The sequence below is a fragment of the Nannobrachium achirus genome (assembly GCF_963921795.1).
Source record: "Nannobrachium achirus genome assembly, chromosome: 19".
Taxonomy (NCBI): Eukaryota; Metazoa; Chordata; class Actinopteri; order Myctophiformes; family Myctophidae; genus Nannobrachium; species Nannobrachium achirus.
Genome location: NC_137826.1, coordinates 54808278 through 54828277, shown reverse-complemented (window position 1 = coordinate 54828277; position 20000 = coordinate 54808278). Strand labels below are relative to the sequence as shown.

The 20000-nt window shown below is 41.5% G+C and overlaps 2 protein-coding genes and 1 long non-coding RNA gene across 3 annotated transcripts in view; 2 read left to right on the top strand and 1 right to left on the bottom strand.

Moving 5' to 3' along the window:
- galnt10 (UDP-N-acetyl-alpha-D-galactosamine:polypeptide N-acetylgalactosaminyltransferase 10 (GalNAc-T10)) overlaps positions 1-20000 on the top strand; it is a gene marked incomplete at both ends in the record, with an annotated part of 178679 nt that overhangs the window by 130901 nt on the left and 27778 nt on the right. Inside the window, one exon of the mRNA XM_080749558.1 lies at positions 2368-2485. Coding sequence (XP_080605684.1) covers positions 2368-2485 — 118 coding nt within the window. The remainder of the gene's footprint in view (positions 1-2367; positions 2486-20000) is intronic.
- Positions 8095-10754, bottom strand: LOC308303880. The gene is made up of 3 exons (XR_013963029.1): positions 10474-10754; positions 9843-9929; positions 8095-9671 (listed from the first exon to the last, which is right to left on the bottom strand). It is a non-coding gene; the product is annotated as an uncharacterized lncRNA (long non-coding RNA).
- LOC308304113 (uncharacterized protein) lies at positions 13504-15077 on the top strand (the record flags this gene model as incomplete). Its single annotated transcript, XM_080748672.1, has 5 exons — positions 13504-13621; positions 13771-14009; positions 14111-14258; positions 14426-14535; positions 14766-15077. 5 exons carry the CDS (start codon positions 13504-13506, stop codon positions 15075-15077), a joined length of 927 nt encoding a protein of 308 aa, XP_080604798.1.

Sequence of the window (20000 nt, the reverse complement as noted above, 5' to 3'; positions counted from 1 at the left end):
GGTTTTTATGGTTATTTCTCAAGGTACTTGACAAAAAACAGATTCTCTGGGTTCCTTTTGGGAGGTCTAAATTGAACTTATGTAACTCTGACAGTATACAAATGAAACCAAATCCATTTTGGTTAAGTGGAGACCTTGACATTTTAAAGTTTGAGAACTACTGATTTAGACCAAAATGCAGGTTTAAATTGAATTCTGCAATGAATCTCTGTATTAACGATTAAACAGGATGTTTTACAAGGCTCCCTCAATTGTATCACAATATGTACGATACCTCTGAAAAGGCATATCGTGGAGACATTGTGTCGTATCAACGATATCGCCCACTCCTACTAGGGAGGCATCATCAGATTTCAGGAACCCCACCAGGACTGTGTCGTCAGCATACTTGAAGAATGTCTGAGTGGAACCTAAGGCTCGACATTCGTTGGTGTACAGTATGTACAGTAAAGATGACAAGACACAGCCCTGGGGGGGCACCTGTGTTGATCAGCTTTGTGGAGAGACACGCAGCAAAGATAGTTGGAAACGAGACTCAAACCCGCCATGCACTGTCTGGCTGCACGCTGCGCTGTGTTGGACCGCTAGGCCTGCGGCCCCGGCCAACTTGGATCGTTTTAACACAATGTAGTGATTATTATTTTCTGGACATGACAGAAAAAGACTTGGCCCATATCATTGGCTGTCGGGTTCCCTTTTAATAAATGTGTTTGTGTATGCGTGTGCGCGCGCGCCCGTGTGTAGTGTCTGTGTGTGTGTGTGCGTGTGTGTGTGTGGTGCGTGCGTGCGTGCGTGCGTGCGTGCGTGCGTGCGTGCGTGCGGGTCTATTATGCTGGAGGCCTATTGTGTGTCAATCTCTGTCAGCCAGGACTCGGTATGTTGCTGCTGCTGGTTTAATTGGTTCTGGCCTGTTGACACACACACACACACACACACACACACACACACACACACACACACACACACACACACACACACACACACACACACACAGGCAGTGTTATTATATAGTCTTGCGAGTCAGACTGCTGCCTCCCACTACAAATGAATTTATTTCACTTATCCCCCCTACCCATAGAGCAGTGAAGTCTGACGTAATTTACCTATCCTACCTTGTTCACGTTCTTTTTTTCCCCCCACATTCTGAATTCCCATAGACTTTTTTCATATTGCGTCATATAAGAACTGTGTTCCAAACATAAACAAATGATCTAAGCCATGGGTCTTCAACATTTTCAGGCCATGGACTCCTTAGTTGAGAGAGAGATGAAGCAGGGACCCCACGGCCCCACTACCTTATCATAGATTCCATATAGTTTCATCGTTTGACAATCATCAATGTATTTTGTATTCATGCCAATTTGTGTTTTCAGATATTTAACCACTTGAACCGTCAATACTTAGTAAACTTGACCTTTCACTATGTACTTAGTCTGCTCTTTTTCCCCTCTATACCAAAACTCTTTGCCAAAAATAGCCGATCTACAAGCTCACAACGCCTCGCAGCGCGAGGCGTTGTGAGCTTGTAGATCGGCTATTTTTGGCTAAAGTTCTCAGAATATGGATGCTAGGGTTCAAGTGGTTAACATAAAAAAGAAGTTTCTATCACTCAAAGATTTGGAGGACCCCCTGTAGTAACTCTGAGGACCCCCTAGGGGTCCCGGACCCCTTGTTGAAGACCCCTGATCTAAGCGATTTGACTTGTATGGATATGAAGTGAATCAACTGATGGTGAGAAAACGCTAATGTACAAGCACACAACGCATCGCGGTGCGAGGCGTTGTGTGCTTGTAGATCGGCTATTTTCACTAGTTTAGTTCATTTTTAAAACGATAAATACAAAACAAACAGTTTTGGACATACAAGGTTTCCACCCGACAACAACGAAATGGTGGTCGCAGATAATATGAAGTGATTTTAATTTAGGCCTAGAATTATTGAATACTTTAGCTATTGAAAAATAGCAGATATACAAGCTCGCTGTGAGCTTGTAGATCTGCTATTTTTGAAAAAAGTCGTGAAAATGTGTGCAAATCTTTGAATACGTGTATTTTCAAAGCAAACGTTTGTAACTCAAATTTTGCTTCTGGGTGGTCCCTGGAACTAAATATTTTGAGATGGGGGTCCGTGGCCAAATAAATATCATTGTGGGGGTCCATCACATGAAAAAGTTTGAGCACCACTGACTCGGGACAAAATTCTAATTTTCACAATTTGTCAAAAATAGCTATTTTTCAATAGTTAAAGCATAAAATAACCGTTCTAAATCTCTCTCTCTCTCTCTCTCTCTCTCTGTCTCTGTCTCTCTCTCTCTCTCTCTCTCTCTCTCTCTCTCTCTCTCTCTCTCTCTCTCTCTCTCTCCTCCAGGTCTCCGGTCATGGCAGGCGGGCTCTTCGCCGTGGACAGGAAGTGGTTCTGGGAGCTGGGAGGATATGACACGGGTCTGGAGATCTGGGGAGGAGAACAATATGAGATCTCCTTCAAGGTGAAAACCAAACACAACTTTACTGCTCATCACACCATGACACTGTACATGACCCATTTAGACTGAGAACGCATTGTTATGCCTAATAATTATTATCATTTTATATACTCAAAGATTTGCACGAATACAAAAACAATGCAATACCAAAATGCCCTTTGCTTGCAACGGGGCACTGTTTTTGGGCTAAAAATGGAACGATACAGAGAATATTAGAGAACCACGATGAGAACCATGTAGTCACGGGTTGCATTTGTAGTCCTATACCAGCCAAATTATTTTGGGGTGTCCCCAGATGATCAACTTAATGTGCAACATTGTTTTCTCACTCAACAGTAAACAAACCAACACACAGTATAAGAGTATAGAAGGTATCTGCCCACTTTTAAAGTGACAATTTATGGATTTATTAATTATTTTTTTTAATAATTTTTATCCCACGGTTTTGCAACCCATTTTCTCACCCAGTGCCAACTACCTAACCTGTAGTCCTGGTTTCCGCTCTCCCCCTGCCGTGCCAGGGGAATTGGGGATTACCTGGCTGGCTAGGGGGAGGTAGTATAGAAACGGCCGTTGGGGAAACGCTTGTCACAATAATTCAATTGTGGTTTTAACTCATATAGTGCCAATCCCGAGAAGACTCGTGAAAAGTACTCAGAGTACCCGCAGTGCCAATCCCGAGTATACTCGTGAAAAGTAATATATTACTGTAACGGCGGATATATTACCGAGTACAATGGCCGGAGGTCCGGAGCCGAAATCCGTCGCTGATTTCTCATCATCACGGCTCCACAAGCACAAAATAGTCATCCCATAACATTGAGGTGGACGGGGGATCTCATCTTTAATGTCCATTATCTCAAAACTACACTTTAGAAGCGAAGATGGAGGCAGATGCTATCTTATAAAGCACATGGAGAAAAGCTCCGAGCCGATCCGCCATGACAACACGTAAACAACGATCGGTTCCGGCGCAGGACGCGATGACGTCAGACCGGAAGTGTTTACGTTGTGGACTTCTGGCCTTCAAAATAAGATAACGGGAGTGAATGGGAGCCTGAAGGTGGCATCGTGGACTTTATAATCTGTTAATTTCAGGAGCACTAAATGAGTTAAAGAGTCAGGACTTGTGCCGTCTCACTTCGTTAGTCACAAAGGCCACCGGCGTGTAATTGCATTGGACTGGATTCCCATCCACTGTGTGGAGGCATCACATGACAGCCTGCCTGGATGCCCATCCACTGTGTGGAGGCATCACATGACAACTTGCCTGCCGGGAGTCTGAAATATGCTGCTCGGACTGGACAGGGAGTCCACTTTTATTGAATGGCTTAGGAAGTGATTTGTGGTGTTAAAAGTTGAGTGAATTTCCCATTCGTTTACTGCATAGACCTGTTTGGGAAACAAAATGAGCGAACAAACGTGGAAACCTTGTATGTCCAAAACCGTTCATTTTGTATTTATCATTTAAAAAATGAACTAAACTAGTGAAGTGCGAGGCGTTGTGTGCTTGTAGATCGGCTGTTTTCACTACTTTTGTAAGACAGCCTTGTATGATGAAGCAGGGCTTTACTTTACGAAAAAATAAATATTATTTGAAACTTGGAGATACAAGGTTTCTGCCCAACAGTGACGATATATATATATATATATATATATATATATATATATATATATATATATATATATATGTCACGGTTTGTTAGAGAAACAGGACGGTCGAGAAACGGAGCACTCGTGGTGCCGCACGGGGCGGAACAAGCGGTCGCCCACAACAACGTCCTCCAGGCGGAGCCACTTGATTGTCCACGACATTGCAAGCGGCGCGAAGGCCAGCGGACCTTGGTCCTGCTCTTCGCCCCCGAGCACCGCAGGTGCGAGTGGCCGCGAAGAGCGGGCCAGGGCCGCGCGGCCGGCGGAGCGCCGCGCGAGTTACGAAGCCGTGGTGAATGCAATCGTTATATTTATGCCCAGGCCGTAAGGCCTGGGCAAGCCCACGATAAACGCTCATAGTAAGCTAATGGCTAAGCTAATGGCTAAACACCGCCCAGCTAGGCTAGTAAATAAAGAAAGAGAGTCGCAAACGAGTGACGTCAGCGCCTGCACTAGTGAATGGCTGTCTATGGGCTGTCGTCGCCATCTGGTGGTGATTAGTGTGTGGTGAACACAAAACAAGCGCTCTTACAATGAACGTCCTGAGTTACCTAAACATACTGTAACATATATATATATATATATATATATATATAGGCCTATATAAATATATACACAGTGAAGGTACAACACCGTTCTTTTAGGGGAATGGTGGTGGACGTGCACCAGGAAGTCTTGCGAGAGATGAGATTTCAACAGTTCAAAGCCTTTTAACAACAATAACGGCGGTGCACTGGTTGCGACCGAAGGTCGCAGTATACCATGAGAAATGTTGCAGCTTGTCTCCGTCTGTGTCTGTCAGTCAGTCAGTCAGTCAGTCAGTCAGTCAGTCAGTCAATAATAAGTCAGTAAGTCAGTCAGTAAGTAAACGTTTTTACAGTCTATGGTTCTATGGGTTTGTCGCTCTGACATCATGCTCTGATGTCACTGTGATATCAGGGGAACCACTCTTAACAGAATGGGTTTGCCGCTCTGACATCACGCTCTGGCTTGATGTCCCTTTTATGCCTATATAGTTTATGCCCATAAACAACAATGTGATGTCAGAACATGCCCATATATGGGCATAACTAGATCACACTTGCAAATTAATTACGTCCTTGTCCGTTTTATGCCCACATATGGAGATTCCTGTCCCGATGTCATCAATATCATGGGCATATCTGGGAATTCCCATATTTGGCAATGCCCATATATGGGCATGTTCTGACATCACATTGTTGACTATCATGTAGGAATCTCCATATATGGGTAACTGGTCCGATATACGTATATCCCTCTGCCAACCTGGGGAGAGCAACGGACTGACCTCATGCTTCCTTCTATGCATGAGGAGTCCAAGCCGCTTCTGTTCACCTGACACGGGGGAGCTTCCCTGGCTGGACGTAGCGAGTAGAAGGAACACGTTATTCCAACCAGTTCCTTTCCCCTCCATCAGTGCACCCTGGTTGGCCAGGGGGAGGCGGTATAGAGACCAGGATTACTGCATGTTTTTTTGTGAGGGTAATTCCAGCCCCCCACAAAAAACCCATTCATTAACTCTAAGCCTAACCTCGCCTCACCAGGCTTTCCTGAGAGAAAGCCTGGTATTCGTTTACTAAACAGGTCGTCTGATCCGGTCTAGACCGGATGATATCTTACGTCATTTTGTATTCAAAACGGACTACACTTTGGCCGGAACTACCGACCGGAATCAGTTTTATCCAAGTTAGCGCATGCACAAAACCAGGTTAAAACTGATTCCGGTCGGTTGTTCCGGCCAAATTGTAGTCCGTTTTGAATACAGAATGACGTGGGACGTCATCCGCTCTCGACCGGATCAAAAGCCCCAAATTGGAAGCGATCCCAGGCTACCACATTTATGTCTCTACTCCAGGGGTCTTCAACAGGGGGTCCGCGACCCCTAGGGGGTCCGCGGAGGTACTGCAGGGGGTCCGCAAAATTATTATTTTTTTAAAAAGAAGAAAAAAAAAGATTTCAAAAAATGTTTTTTTTTTTTTTTCACATTTGTTAAAAAATAAATCATGATTCTATCCATTTTGAATAGCTTGAATACATGATTACTATGCAATTGACAGATTGTTGATATTATTGACATTGGTTCTCAGTTAACTCATTGGCCGCCTCCCCCGATAGTCACGAGAAAATTCCAATGTCGCTCCCCGCCAGGCCCGATAGTCCCGAGAATTTGCTTTTATATAATGTAATGTTTAATTACATTATTCTGCAGCCCGTGAAAAAGTTTGAGCTTTCAGTCATATAACGAACCAAAGATATCACTCATCACAGTAAGTGTGTTTGAAAACAAGAGTGTAATAACGTATAAATCTCAATAGAAATGAATAAAACTCCCAATAAACCACAGTGAATGCATTTAGCGTGGCAGAGCGCAGCCCGCAGAGTGCAATCAGCGGCACACTGGCCACACGCATGTAAAGGGATGTGGGGCAGGGATGTGCAGAGAATATTTAGAGAGGCAGGGGCTGACATTTCTAAAGGGGCCTTTTGGTGGACAATTCTATTGAATGCAGCCCTCAGGGGCAGGGGCTCAAGCCCCCTTTGATGTCTATGTGTGTACATGCCTGGTGAAGGGGCTGGCAGAAGCGACAACGGAGCAGCTGGATCTGAGACCATTTTGCACAAATCAAACAAAATCCAGTAAAATGTTCACTTGGAAAGCCATGACCTGCCTCATTGGCCAACAACACACAGCTTCATCATAACCCCCAAAGTCTCGACAACAAAATATTATGTCCCAGGCAGCCAGACAACAACGAAGATCAGAAGATCAGATCAGCAGGAGCGTCACAAGGGAAAAGTGGGACGAGTCTGAGTTACTAGGGCCCAAGGTGGAAGGGGCTTCATTATTTTATACTTTTGCTATTGAAAAATAGCAGATCTACAAGCTTGCAGCGCGACACTCGGTGCCATGCTGTGAGCTTGTATATATCTATTTTTTAAATCCCCCTATGTAGAAAATTCATGGGGGGCCCGCAGTGAATCCTTGTACCCAGGGCCCAGCACCGACACCCAGTTGGAACAGATCCTCAGCCCACTACAAACACACGTATAGAAAGCCTGGTGAGGCGAGGTTACAAACAACACAATCACCTACTGGACAAGATGCAGCGCCGTCGGCCGGTCCAGTCGACCACCAACCGATCTTCAAGCCCTGCTACGGGAGTGGAGAGGAGAAAATATCCCCCCCCCCCGGCGGAGTCCTCAATCAGGCGACCATTGTCTGAAGAAAAGCAACGTGTCGCGTCCATATAACTTCCATCGGTATGTAACAAAACTGGTGAAAATAGCAGATCTGCAAGCACACAACGCCTCGCATCCATGGAGCCTGATGGGAGGAGGAGTTCTAGGTGTATTATATTCCAGTTCTCAGGAAAGGGTCGCGTCCAAACTCCCAGCGGTGTAACAAAAAAAAGGAGTGAAAATAGCAGATCTACAACGCGTCGCGACGAGTGGAATCCAACGAGGAAGAAATGCAAACACGGCGATCGTCATTGTCAGTAAGTTTACTGTTGTTGTTTACATCCAAGCCTAAACTACTTTTCTTCCTCCTCACTTGGCTGATGCTGCAGCGTGCGTGCACGCGCAATCGCGCATGTGCGCGTGTTTGAGGCGCGCCGCGCAACGGCGCAAGTGCTTGCAGCCTGAAGGAAGGAAACGCGCCTGGAGAAATATCACCACTGGCCGTGTGTGATCGCTGCAGTCTGTTCCGTTCTAAAGCCCGCCTACTGTATCCGGTTATGTAACACTCACATGCATGCAAGAAACGTTTCCGCATCCGGTATAGACCCAGGCCGGATCAGCAACAAGCAGAGTAACTTGATTCCTACACTGCAAAAACTCAAAATCTTATGAAGTTGATCCAGCTTATTTCTAGTCAAAATTCCAAATCACACTTAGTATAAGATACATCATCTAACCAGTCAAATTTCTGTGAGATATAGGGACTTGTTTTCATACATTGCAACTTGAATATCTTGCTAAGTGATAAAATCATGAAACCATCTGGTATTGAGTCATGTCTTAGATAAAACAAGGTTATTTTGGCATATCACTGATTTTTAAGCTGGTGTGTTATTGTAAAAGATGTAATCATCTCATATCAAGACATAGACTTAGTTAATTTCAAGAAAAACAACATCTTTATTGGAAAGGTGTGTTTCTACCCCAAACATTACAGTACGTGCAATGAGATCATACTTAATTGGGTTGTACTTTCTATTATTGAATGTCACAAAGTATTATGGCACAAAATCAACAAGGTTTCCAGCATCAACATAGCTTGAGCCTGCAAGGAACTTTTAACCCATGTGGTCCTCAACCTTTTCAGGCTGTGACCCCACAAAATAATCACATTGGAACTGCTGTGGATCCCACAAAATAATCACATTTGAACTGTGGACCCCCCCCCCCCCCCACCCACCCTCACCCTGACAAACACTTGGAATGTAGGAGTTGAGACATTACATTTTGTTTGACTCAGTTCCAGATACATTTTGTGAAAATAGCAGATCTACAAGCTGGTGTTGTGAGCTTGTAGATTGTCTATTTTCAAAAATGTTGCATCTTTCTCATTATTTGATCTTTTTTTGTATAGTTTGTTGATTAGTTTTGATGCAGTAATGGTCATTTTCAATTAATTTACATTTTAACTTTTTCATTTTTAGATTTTAAAAAGGTCTTCAGAGTCTTAACCAGTAAACTTGTCACAAAACTGTCATCTGGGGACCATCTGGGACACCCAACCCCCACCCCTGAGGGTCCCTACCCTCAGGTTTAGAACCATTATTCTACAGTATAGGCTAAATACTGATCATTCTACCCAACTGTAGAGAGAGAGGTTGTCATTCAAAACAATGCAATGATACAATATAAATGTTTTCACAAGACCAAACTCTGGTGTACCACTCATGACATTAGAAATAGCCGCATATATAGTAATTTGAATTTCCATAATGCATTATCCATGGTGTGAAAACATGTTCAACTTGCTCTATTCCAAAGAGGTCCCCTCCCCTCTACATATTAGATATTTTTCACATCAGAGACGGGCCCATTTCACGTACCATCTCCATCAATTAAATAATAAATAAATCCATCCGTGCATGACTGTGGCCCCTCTTTGATCATGTGAAGATTTCTTGGATGTAATAGCAGACGCTCCAAACTTTTAAGCAATGGTAAATAATGAAAGCAATGGTTCTTAAGGGTTAGGGATCTGAAATATCCATGTTTCAGATAACATGCTGGATTCTTTTAAGACCATAAGCTCTGCTTCAATTGTTTGCAACAGACTTCTCTGATTGTCTTGTCCTTCAAGTGGGTTGTAGAAATGTTACTGAAAGGGTCAATAAACTGGTCAAATAAATCCATCGCATCACTCTTCAGTTGAACAATTTCCCCAGAATGTCCATCAATCATGTCACTCATTTGATGTTTCAGGTGCTCCAGAAAAGCTGGCAGATATTGCTGGACTCCATTCTCTTTATTCACCATTCACCATCTGGTTAACAGCTCTCTGGGGAGGGTGGGGGTGGTGGTGGGGGAAGAAGATACACAAACAAATAAATAAAACAAATAATACATCTCCCACAAGAGCTTTTAATTCATTACACAATTTTAAGATTATGTATTACATGCATGCTACTATCAATGCAATTCCTTTAGAAGACAATGGCATACACTATACCTGAGTAAATTGTTGGGTTTCCCTGGCTTGAAGAAGAAATGCAGTTGAATGTTTGAAAAGGTTAACCTTCTCACGACCCTCTCCACTCTGAAAAAAGAACACATATCTCCATTAAAACAGCAAAAGGTGACGAGGCTAACTAGTAACCACTAACTAACACCACCATACAACATATTATAACTAGGCCTAACTTTTAACTGGATTTTGATGTGATGCCAATCTGATTTGTTTTGTGTGTGTGTGTGTGTGTGTGTGTGTGTGTGTGTGTGTGTGTGTGTGTGTGTGTGTGTGTGTATATATATATATATATATATATATATATATATATATATATATATATATATATATATACATATAACTATGAATTTACTGTAGACACCAGTGAACAGTGAAACTCCAGTTGAATTTATTGTATAAGGGTCCATTTGGTTTCATGTACACTGCTAAACAGGTCTGACTGTAACTCTGAGAGTGTGCTGTACAAATGGAACCAAATGGATCCATAAATGTTGCAATTGGTTACATTGTTTACCCTGGTAAACAGGTCCATTTGGTTAACAACAGCTCTCTGGTGAGGGGAGGGGGAGATAAATACACAATGCATATATATGTATATAAAACGATTACCTACCGTTCGATTGGCCCGTAATGAATTATCTTCGTCTTTGAAGAATATCCTGCGTTGTATGGATGTACATTAGTCCTCAGCTACAGACTACAGAGACAGTTGTTGTTGTTGTTGTTGTTGTTGTGGCTGTTCGCGTCGGTCCACCGTCATCCCAGCAGGCTCAACTTGGTGAAGATAATGCGCAGTATGCGCTCGCGTTCGTTTTATTAAACACCAACGTCATGCTGCAATCTAATCAGTAATAACTTTTAAATGTGGACGTAAAGCCAGACCGGTCTGATGTTCGCTTCTGCTTGTCGACTCTTTTTGGTCCACGGCGCACCCCGTTGTTTACAAAGAGCATATCCGGTCCGTACTATTCCAGACTAGGTAGGGTACAGTTATATTTTATTATTTTATATTTTCGTATTTGTTCCACTGCGCAAAATGTAGAGAATAAAAAATACATTTTACACACACATATATATTGTAAGTCCCTCATACATCAAGAAACGATGCGTTTTAAATTTAGTTACGAATGTTACAACCCCCCCTCTTGATGGAAATGGTAGTGGCCCACGAGCCGAAGACAGCCGAAGATAGCCGAAGGGAACGCGGTCCCTTTGATCTCACTATCAGACACAGCCGAGTCCACTTTCAAATTCACCTAACAGTACACCTCCCAGGTTAACAGAACCGAACAAACACCGTCTTTATTTCTCTGCACTGCAACTTTACCAACGACAACTGAAACCACACGTTATTGCTGGTAAGTTACATACAACATATTTTACTTTTGTATTGATTACATTAATAGGTTTTAATGTTAATATTGACGTTTCAAATGTTTATTGTACCCACGCTTTGCAGAGGGAAGCCAAGAAGTTGAGCTAAACCGGTTAACTTCTGCTAACAACATGGAAGATTTGGACGACGTCGCTTTGTCGACTTTAAGGGGTAATGCATGCATGTAAACAATTTTAAACACATAACCTAACATAGGTTATACCAATTAATTATGGTGACTTAGGCGATGTATCTGAGGTGTCTGCACGTCCACCAACATGCTCACCCTCTGTTGTTGTGGGACTAAAAAGCAGTTCAAGCTCACATCACTGCACACGGGGACACGCTGTGAGCTTGTAAATCTGTTCTTTTTTTGGCGCGCCCATTATATTAGACATATTCTGGTGCTTTTAAATGATGTTTGGTTTATTTTAATGTGATAAATTACAAATTAGAATGAAGTTAGTTGGCCAAAACTTTTCAAAAATAAATAAATTAACCTGTAGTTTTGACTGTGATGTAACAAAGTTCTAGTCAAACATATTTTTGTTGGGCTTTAGATTTCTTTATGAATGCATAGATGTAAAGTTATGTAGTTGCTTAGATATAGTTTGTTGTATACTATTTATGGCTGCAGCAGTAAGGGTTACAGAGTTCAGACCTGTTTACAAGTGTACAAATGGACCAGCAGCAATAGGGTTCATTTGGTTCCTAATTATCAGTCATTAAGCTGGCAAACCCTTTGATTAAATCAGTTTCATTGATATTATAAAATATCAAAAAAAAAAAAACTTCTGTATTATTTAGATTACATTGATAGAATTATTGCAAAGAAAATATGTGCAGCTCCAGTTATATTTATAGTTAAAGGAGTAGTTCACTCCCATTTTCTATCTTTTTTTATTCTATCGATTACTCATGCCACGGAGACTTGAGTTCAATAATATTGTTTAGTTTTTGTCACATTCCTAAGCCAATAATTTGAGGAGGCTCTTTGTATGCCCATTGATTCCAGATGGAGACCCAAGTGAGTAATCAATAGAAAAAAAAATGGGTGAACTACTTTAAATCAATAAACAGTCCCCAGGCTCCAGTTGGCCCAGCAACCAGGTGGCAATATATGATTTTTTTTTTCTTCTTTTCTTTCTATAGTTGCAAACATCAGTGAGGCAATGATGGGCACCCTGACTCGTGAAGACTTGCGGGACCTTTTCCCAGGCCCAGAACATTTCTTGAGGAGAAAAGCAGTCTGGCGTTCATTTCATGGTGATGTCGAGGTCAGTTTCTACAATAATAGAGCACTAAGTTGTAACCTGTATAACTTAAAAGCACTATGTTGTTAAATCATGTGTAAATTGACAGTAACTGTAGTATGTTCACTTTATTGCATTGGTACTTGTTTAAGCTGTAAAACCATAAGGCATTCTCCAGGCCAACCTTTGTTGATTTTATTATACCACGATGTTGTGCTTAATGCAAACCACGATCAACAATTAACTAATTACTTCAGTATCCTCTGGTTTAGAGGTTAGCTGGCAAAGAATATAACCTATGAAATTAAACATAGCATACTTGTGCCAAGTTATCAGTGAAGTTTAACAGTAACATTTTATTTTACAGGAATCTGGCAGAGAGGACTTGGGCAGTTCTTGTTCTGCTAACAAGTCACCACTGCCACAGACCTCCACTCCTGTTGGAGGATGTCCAACTGTAAACTACAAGATACCACTGCCACAGGCTTCCACTCCTGTTAGAGCATGTCCAGCTGCAACTCCTGAAAAGGTTGTGAAGATCTCCTTCCCAGACTACGTAGTACACACAGATACCGAACTTGAGCACGTCCGAACTCAATACTTTGAGTTGGCGAAGAAGGGTGAAGAGCGGAACTGCCAGATGTCCAAGGAACTCAGATGCCGACTCATTCGTAACACCATGACCAGCATGATCGCAATCCTGAGGGCAAAGGGGGATGCTGAATCTGACAGATACCCATCAAAGCCAGAACTTACAGCTATGGCAAGAAGAATAGTCCAGTACTACCCCATGCTGCAGGACCTGAACAATAAGAACACATGGGTAAGTGAAATAAATGTATCCAGTTGATGACTAAATTGTTTGGCATTTTAAGTGGAAATTAGAACGCTTTACTTTTGTCTTGTACAGGCCACTGTGTATGGACAGCTATTCAAAAGATTGCAAAACGTGAGAACCCCCCAAAAGACCGTTCCAGAAGGGAGACCTTCAAAGAAACGCCATCTGCAGCCAAAGATGGCCCGTCTTGAGCAGCCAACTGACACAGATGAAATCGATTCCAGTGACTCTACCATCATTCTCAACCACTCCTCAGAGGAGAATACAAGCGCAGACTCTGCCATTAATGAAAAAGGTGACCTTCAAATGTATATTTAAACATTTAACCTTATGATGTGTTTATTACATTTATTTTATGTTGAGGAGAGATGGGAGAACCCTGTTAATCAACACAAACACTATGATTGCTGTGTAGTTATTTGACTTTGCGTTTGTGTCTTATAGGTAACATGCCGGTCAACACCGACAGTCCTGATTCTGACAGTCCAGCAGCCATGGCCAAGCACTACAGAACCCTACAGGCGTTGTACAAAAAGAAAAATCCAAACCATGAGTCTGTCTCTCAGCTCCTGGATTTGGAGTTCAAAGCCAGAAGAGCTTTCATTGATTCAGATTCCATTCGTGAGGAGGACCGATACGACAAAATTATAGAGGCATATCCTTGCTTCAAGGTCATTGGACATGTAAGTGATTGTTTAGTAGGCATAATTTGAAACACATACCAATGTTTTCCTCCTCCTAAATGATGCATTCAAATGTCTATTATATATTTAATATTTCATAGGTGTTGCAGGAACTTCGCCGCATCCTGGACAAGAATAACAGCGACTACATTGATGAACTGAAGGGAAGATGGAATGAGTTCTGCCAGAAGGTGCTGTTTTATGGCGTGTCCAAAAAGATCATGAAACCTCCAATGGGAATGACCAAAAGTAAGCATTGATGTTTGGTGGATGTATGATGTTAATGTTCAAGTGTCTTGTCTTTCTTTTTCATCTCTTGGCTGTCATTTATACATATCTTTTTTATGTAAACTTTTGTAGATCATTGAGCGTGCATTTTATCAACCTATAAATGTAATGATCTTTTTCCTCAACAGTTCAACAGGCTCTCATGGTTCTCCGTGCACTACCATCACTGTTCCCCTCCACGGCTGCTGCTCCCAAGAAGCTACGAGACACAAGTGAGGCTCTGGTGTATGTCCTGGAGGTGAGCATACTTAGTTATACTGCAATGTACAACATTACAGTATAATATTCACCTGTCAAAAACAACCCTATTTTGATGTGTTAAAATGATTATAGCTGAAGGTCCTGCTTACGCTATAACTTCATTAGGATTTAGCTGACTTAGGTAAAAATAAATTGATAAATACTAAAATGATCCTTGAAAACAAAGTTCATTATCTGATAGAACGATATGTGTGTTTTGTGTTAAAGGAAAAAGAAGACCCCAATGCATACTTGAAGAAGCGTCCTCTATCCTGTCCCGTGCTGATTGTGAGTGAGTCCAACTGCCTCCTGGCCATAGGAGATGAGCCCATACACACACTCCCAAAATGTGAGGTAGCAGACGGTGTTGTCTACCTTATGGCCTACTATTATACCCTACACCTTAGATACCCCAAGTGTGTTGCCACTCTGCTTTCTGTCATACAAACGGAGGTCCTCTTGGATGAAATCCATGAGGGAGACCTCACTCCATCTTACAAGAAGGCCATGGCCGATTGGAAAGCTTTCATTGGCCACTAAAGCCCCCATTGACCCCCCCTAACCCCATATGAGATGGTATTATACCATCCACAGCCTTAGATTCTGTATTATTGTTCCAGTTCCAACCCCCCACAACAGTTTATTTTGTGGACTTTATATTGAAGAGAACTGGTCCAAAGTTTGTTTAAATGTTATTTTGACCAGCTGCTTGTGTTAATGTTAAAGCAATGTCTTTATTTTGTATGTTAAAATATACAGTAAGCACTTTGGGTAAAGCCAATGGGTAGCTAGTACTGTGGAATAGGTGACTTCTTTGCAGAACTAGAACTACCTGGTTCTGACCCTTTTATATTGAAGAAAACGGATCAGCTATTTGTTTGAATATATTGGTCATCTGTATGTCAAGGCCAAGATCGCTTTGGTAGAGGTTTGGGTTGTGTAGTTTACCTTGCCACGGTGTAACTCCAAAGGTGTGCATGACATTTAAAAAATGGTTGTGCATTGTTTAGAATGTTCCTCATTGAGTTATATTGTACTGAGTAAACACTGAGTGAATAAACTTACTGAGCACTTTTTTTCAGTCTCAGTTGAATATGCCATAGGTTTGATCAGAGCACTCCCAGCTCTGTTCCCCTCCAGTTCACCACCACCAAAGAAGTTGGGACGAGATGCAAGCGAAGCTTTGCTCCACATTCTTGAGGTAGGATTGTCACACCAAATAGTCAGCTGATCTACAACCTCAAAACATGTCTTATGTTGTGCTTAAGATCTATTTATTGTATTTGAATCCTGAAAACGGTACTTTCTATAATGGATTTATGCAAGACTTATTAACTTAAAGGAGTAGTTCACCCCCAAATGACTTTTTCCTATTGATTACTCATGCCTTGGAGACATGGAGTTTTTTTTTTATTTGTCACATTCCTGGCTTTCTGATGTTAAGTTGGGTTGTCAGTTGCCCATGTATGTTACTGACAACATATCTATTGTTTTTTTTGTTTTGTTTTTCTTTTTGTTGTAGCCATCTGAAGATCCAAACACCTACCTACAGAAGAGCGCCCTCCCCAGCCCAGTCCTGATCCTGGATAGGCCCTGCTGCATGATTGCTGTTGGCAACACTCCCGTCACCACTTTCCCGGAAGAAGAATTGCATCACGGTTTGATTTATCTTCTAGCCTATTACTACACCATGCATCTGACCTACCCAAAGTGTCTGGGAACACTGCTGTCTGTCTTGCAGACCGAAATCTTGCAGGATAACATTCACGATCGTGACGCCACATCTTCGTACAAAAAAGCTATGGGGGAGTGGAAGTCTTTCGTTCAGGGGGAAATTAGAAGTAGCAGGGTTTAAGGAAATGTGCAATACCAGATGCTGTTTGAAGTCACAGATCTGCTGTGTTTTATTTGTTTTTTATTTATTTTAAAGTTTAAGTGCTATATGTTTATGTTAAAGCTCTGGTAACTTTTGTCCGTTGAGTCTGTTAGTGTTAAGTCAACAATGTTAGTGGTAAGTCAGGGGAATTAGAAGTAGCAGGGTTTAAGGAAATGTGCAATACCAGATGCTGTTTGAAGTCACAGATCTGCTGTGTTGTATTTGTTTTTTATTTATTTTAAAGTTTAAGTGCTATATGTTTATGTTAAAGCTCTGGTAACTTTTGTCCGTTGAGTCTGTTAGTGTTAAGTCAACAATGTTAGTGGTAAGTCAACAGTAAGTCAGCAGTTTGGGCCTATCCGGGATCAGGACATGTACTGTAAGATGTGAGTCATGTTGCAGAAGAGACCTAAACAAAACCAGAGGATCAATGTTACAATGTCTGTCTATTTGCTATTTGCAAATCAGATCTGGGCCACATGCAGACAGGAATCCAATTGGTATTAACAACACGTGACCATTAAAACCGATCAGATTCCAGTCTGCATGTGGCCCAGATCTGATAGGATTTGGCATACAAATAGCGAATAGACAGACATTGTCACATTGATCCTTTGGGTTTTTTTTTATGTCTCTTTGGCAAGGACATTACAGATGTCATAGTGTTAAAAGTGAAATGTTTGAAGTCAGATCTGTGTTTTTATTTATTTTAAGTTAAGTGCTGCTATTTTATGTTGAAGCTCTGGTACCTTGTCTGTTCAGTCTATTAGTGTTGAGTCAGCAGTTTGGGCCTATCTGGGATCAGGACATGTACTGTAAGATGTCACTCATTGATCCTCTGGTTTTGTTTAGGTCTTTTCTGCACCATGTTACAATGTCTATTCGCTATTTGCAAATCTGTGCCAAATCCTATCTGATCTGGGCCACATGCAGACTGGATTCCAATTGGTATTAACAACACGTGACCATTAAAACCGATCGCATTCCAGTCTGCATGTGGCCCAGATCTGATAGGATTTGGCGCCGACATCACCACAACTAAAGTACCCACATCAGATTCACCCTCTTGTTGAAACATTTAACAAATTTAGGAAAGTGTCAGCATACAAATGGTGAATAGACAGACATTGTTGTGACATTGATCCTTCGTATCAGATCTGGGCCACATGCAGACTGGAATCCGTTTGGTATTAACAACACGTGACCATTAAAACCGATCAGATTCCAGTCTGCATGTGGCCCAGATCTGATAGGATTTGGCATACAAATAGTGAATAGACAGACATTGTGACATCGACCCTTTGTTTTTGTTAACTACTGTACCTATACCTAACTGGCCTGCTGCCTGCGCACTCTGGCACTTTGTTTTGGATTAAATGTTGACAAAGTTGACAACAATGGTTATGCCTTCATGTCTTTATTACTGAATACATTTCTGATTTGCTTTTTTGAGTACCTTTAACCTAATTGTGTATTTGACTTGGTACAGTGCTTGAAAAGGGATTTTACAACTTATTTCAGGACCATTAATGGCTAGTTATGAGTCTATTTGACTTGGTACAGTGCTTGAAAAGGGATTTTACAACTTATTTCAGGACCGTTAAGGGCTAGTTATGAGTCTATTTGACTTGGTACAGTGCTTGAAAAGGGATTTTACAACTTATTTCAGGACCGTTAATGGCTAGTTATGAGTCTATTTGACTTGGTACAGTGCTTGAAAAGGGATTTTACAACTTATTTCAGGACCGTTAAGGGCTAGTTATGAGTCTATTTGACTTGGTACAGTGCTTGAAAAGGGATTTTACAACTTATTTCAGGACCGTTAATGGCTAGTTATGAGTCTATTTTACTGAAATATCGTGCTTGGAATGAGTTTGAAAAACGTATTTCAAGATATTTGCCAACTAATTCTGAGTTTATATGACTTAATTAATTACTTGGAATGGGGTTTAATGAACTTATTTTAAGAATCCCTGACTTCCCTAAAGCCTTGATATATTTTCTTATTTCAAGAAATCTTACCGGGAAAAATTTTCTTACCCCACTGGCAGATAATCTTACTTGTTTTTAGTTGATTTATACTCAAAAACATATTTTTTTTCTTATATTTAGAGTAGGTTTTTTTGCAGTGTATCAGTTCTCTACGAGGCCACTGAGCAGGGGCGTCAATTGGGTATGGCAGGGGTATGCAGCTGCCATACCTTGGCTACAGGGGGAAATAATAAAAATGTACTTTTCATCGTGCCTGTTGCTAAGGTATGGCAACATGACTGGTGTCTAGTCATGTTGCCATACCTTACCTTTTTCTGAACTGACGCCACTGCCACTGAGGCCAGCCAGCAGTTTGCGCACATCAACAGAGCATGAGAGCGATTCAATTCAAAGGAACGTTATTGGCATGAGAAAACATAGGCTACGTTTACATCGCCAAAGCAAGTGCCACAAATAAATAAAACAGTTGAATATGGGGAACATATTTACAGTTATACACATAGGCTTTGCCTTATATAAAGTTATAAGTTATAAGTGTGTGTGTGTGTGTGTGTGTGTGTGTGTGTGTGTGTGTGTGTGTGTGTGTGTGTGTGTGTGTGTGTGTGTGTGTGTGTGTGTGTGTGTGTGTGTGTGTGTGTGTCAAAATGTGATCTGTGCAAAATAAAACACTTGAATGTGAATAAAAGGTAAAAAGCTTATTTCTATTTGTGTGAAGTCAGTATGACGCCCTAAGGGCAAGAGGTGACCTATTACAGCCCTATTACACTATTCCAGTTATTGCCCTATTACACAATTACACTTATTACACTAGTAAACTTATCTGATAAGTGCCTGACGCCATAAATACAAATATCAACTGAATTATCCACTTGAAAAGCGATCGATCACAAAAAGGTCAATATCTCCAGTTTTATCAATTAGAGCTGGATTTTGGTCAAAAATGGCTATTTTGAGATGGCTGCAACTATAGAAAAAAAAGCTTTTTATTTTATTTTTTTATTTTTTGGTGAGACTAGAGGTTGTCTTCTTTCTTTTCAGGTACTGTAAGACATGGTCGAAAAAACACAGAATTTAGGAAAAATGTCAATATAAAAAAAATATATACATTTTTTTATTAAACAAAATGGCAGGAGAGCCATACAGTCAATGTTAAAATGGCGGCCAATGTGTTAATAAGTAGTATGTTTAGAAATGGTAGTGGTACGGCCCACCCTGCTCGCTGTAACTTGTACATGTTTAAAATAAAAAAAATATGTCGTAGCCCCGACCCCCCCACCCTACGAGGTGGTAGGGGGTCCCTGCTCCATCTCCCCATCAGTTTGGGGGTCCCCGGCCTGAAAACGTTGAAGACCCCTGCCTAAGCCTTGCCTTTCATTTCAATGATTCTCTGAATGGGTGTGTCTGAACGGTACTCTTTTGAAATCGGGCCCTCGTTTATGTCACAGGCCCTTGTTTATGTCACAGGCCCTTGTTTATGTCACAGGCCCTTGTTTAAGTCACAGGCCCTTGTTTATGTCACAGGCCCTTGTTTATGTCACAGGCCCTTGTTTAAGTCACAGGCCCTTGTTTATGTCACAGGCCCTTGTTTATGTCAC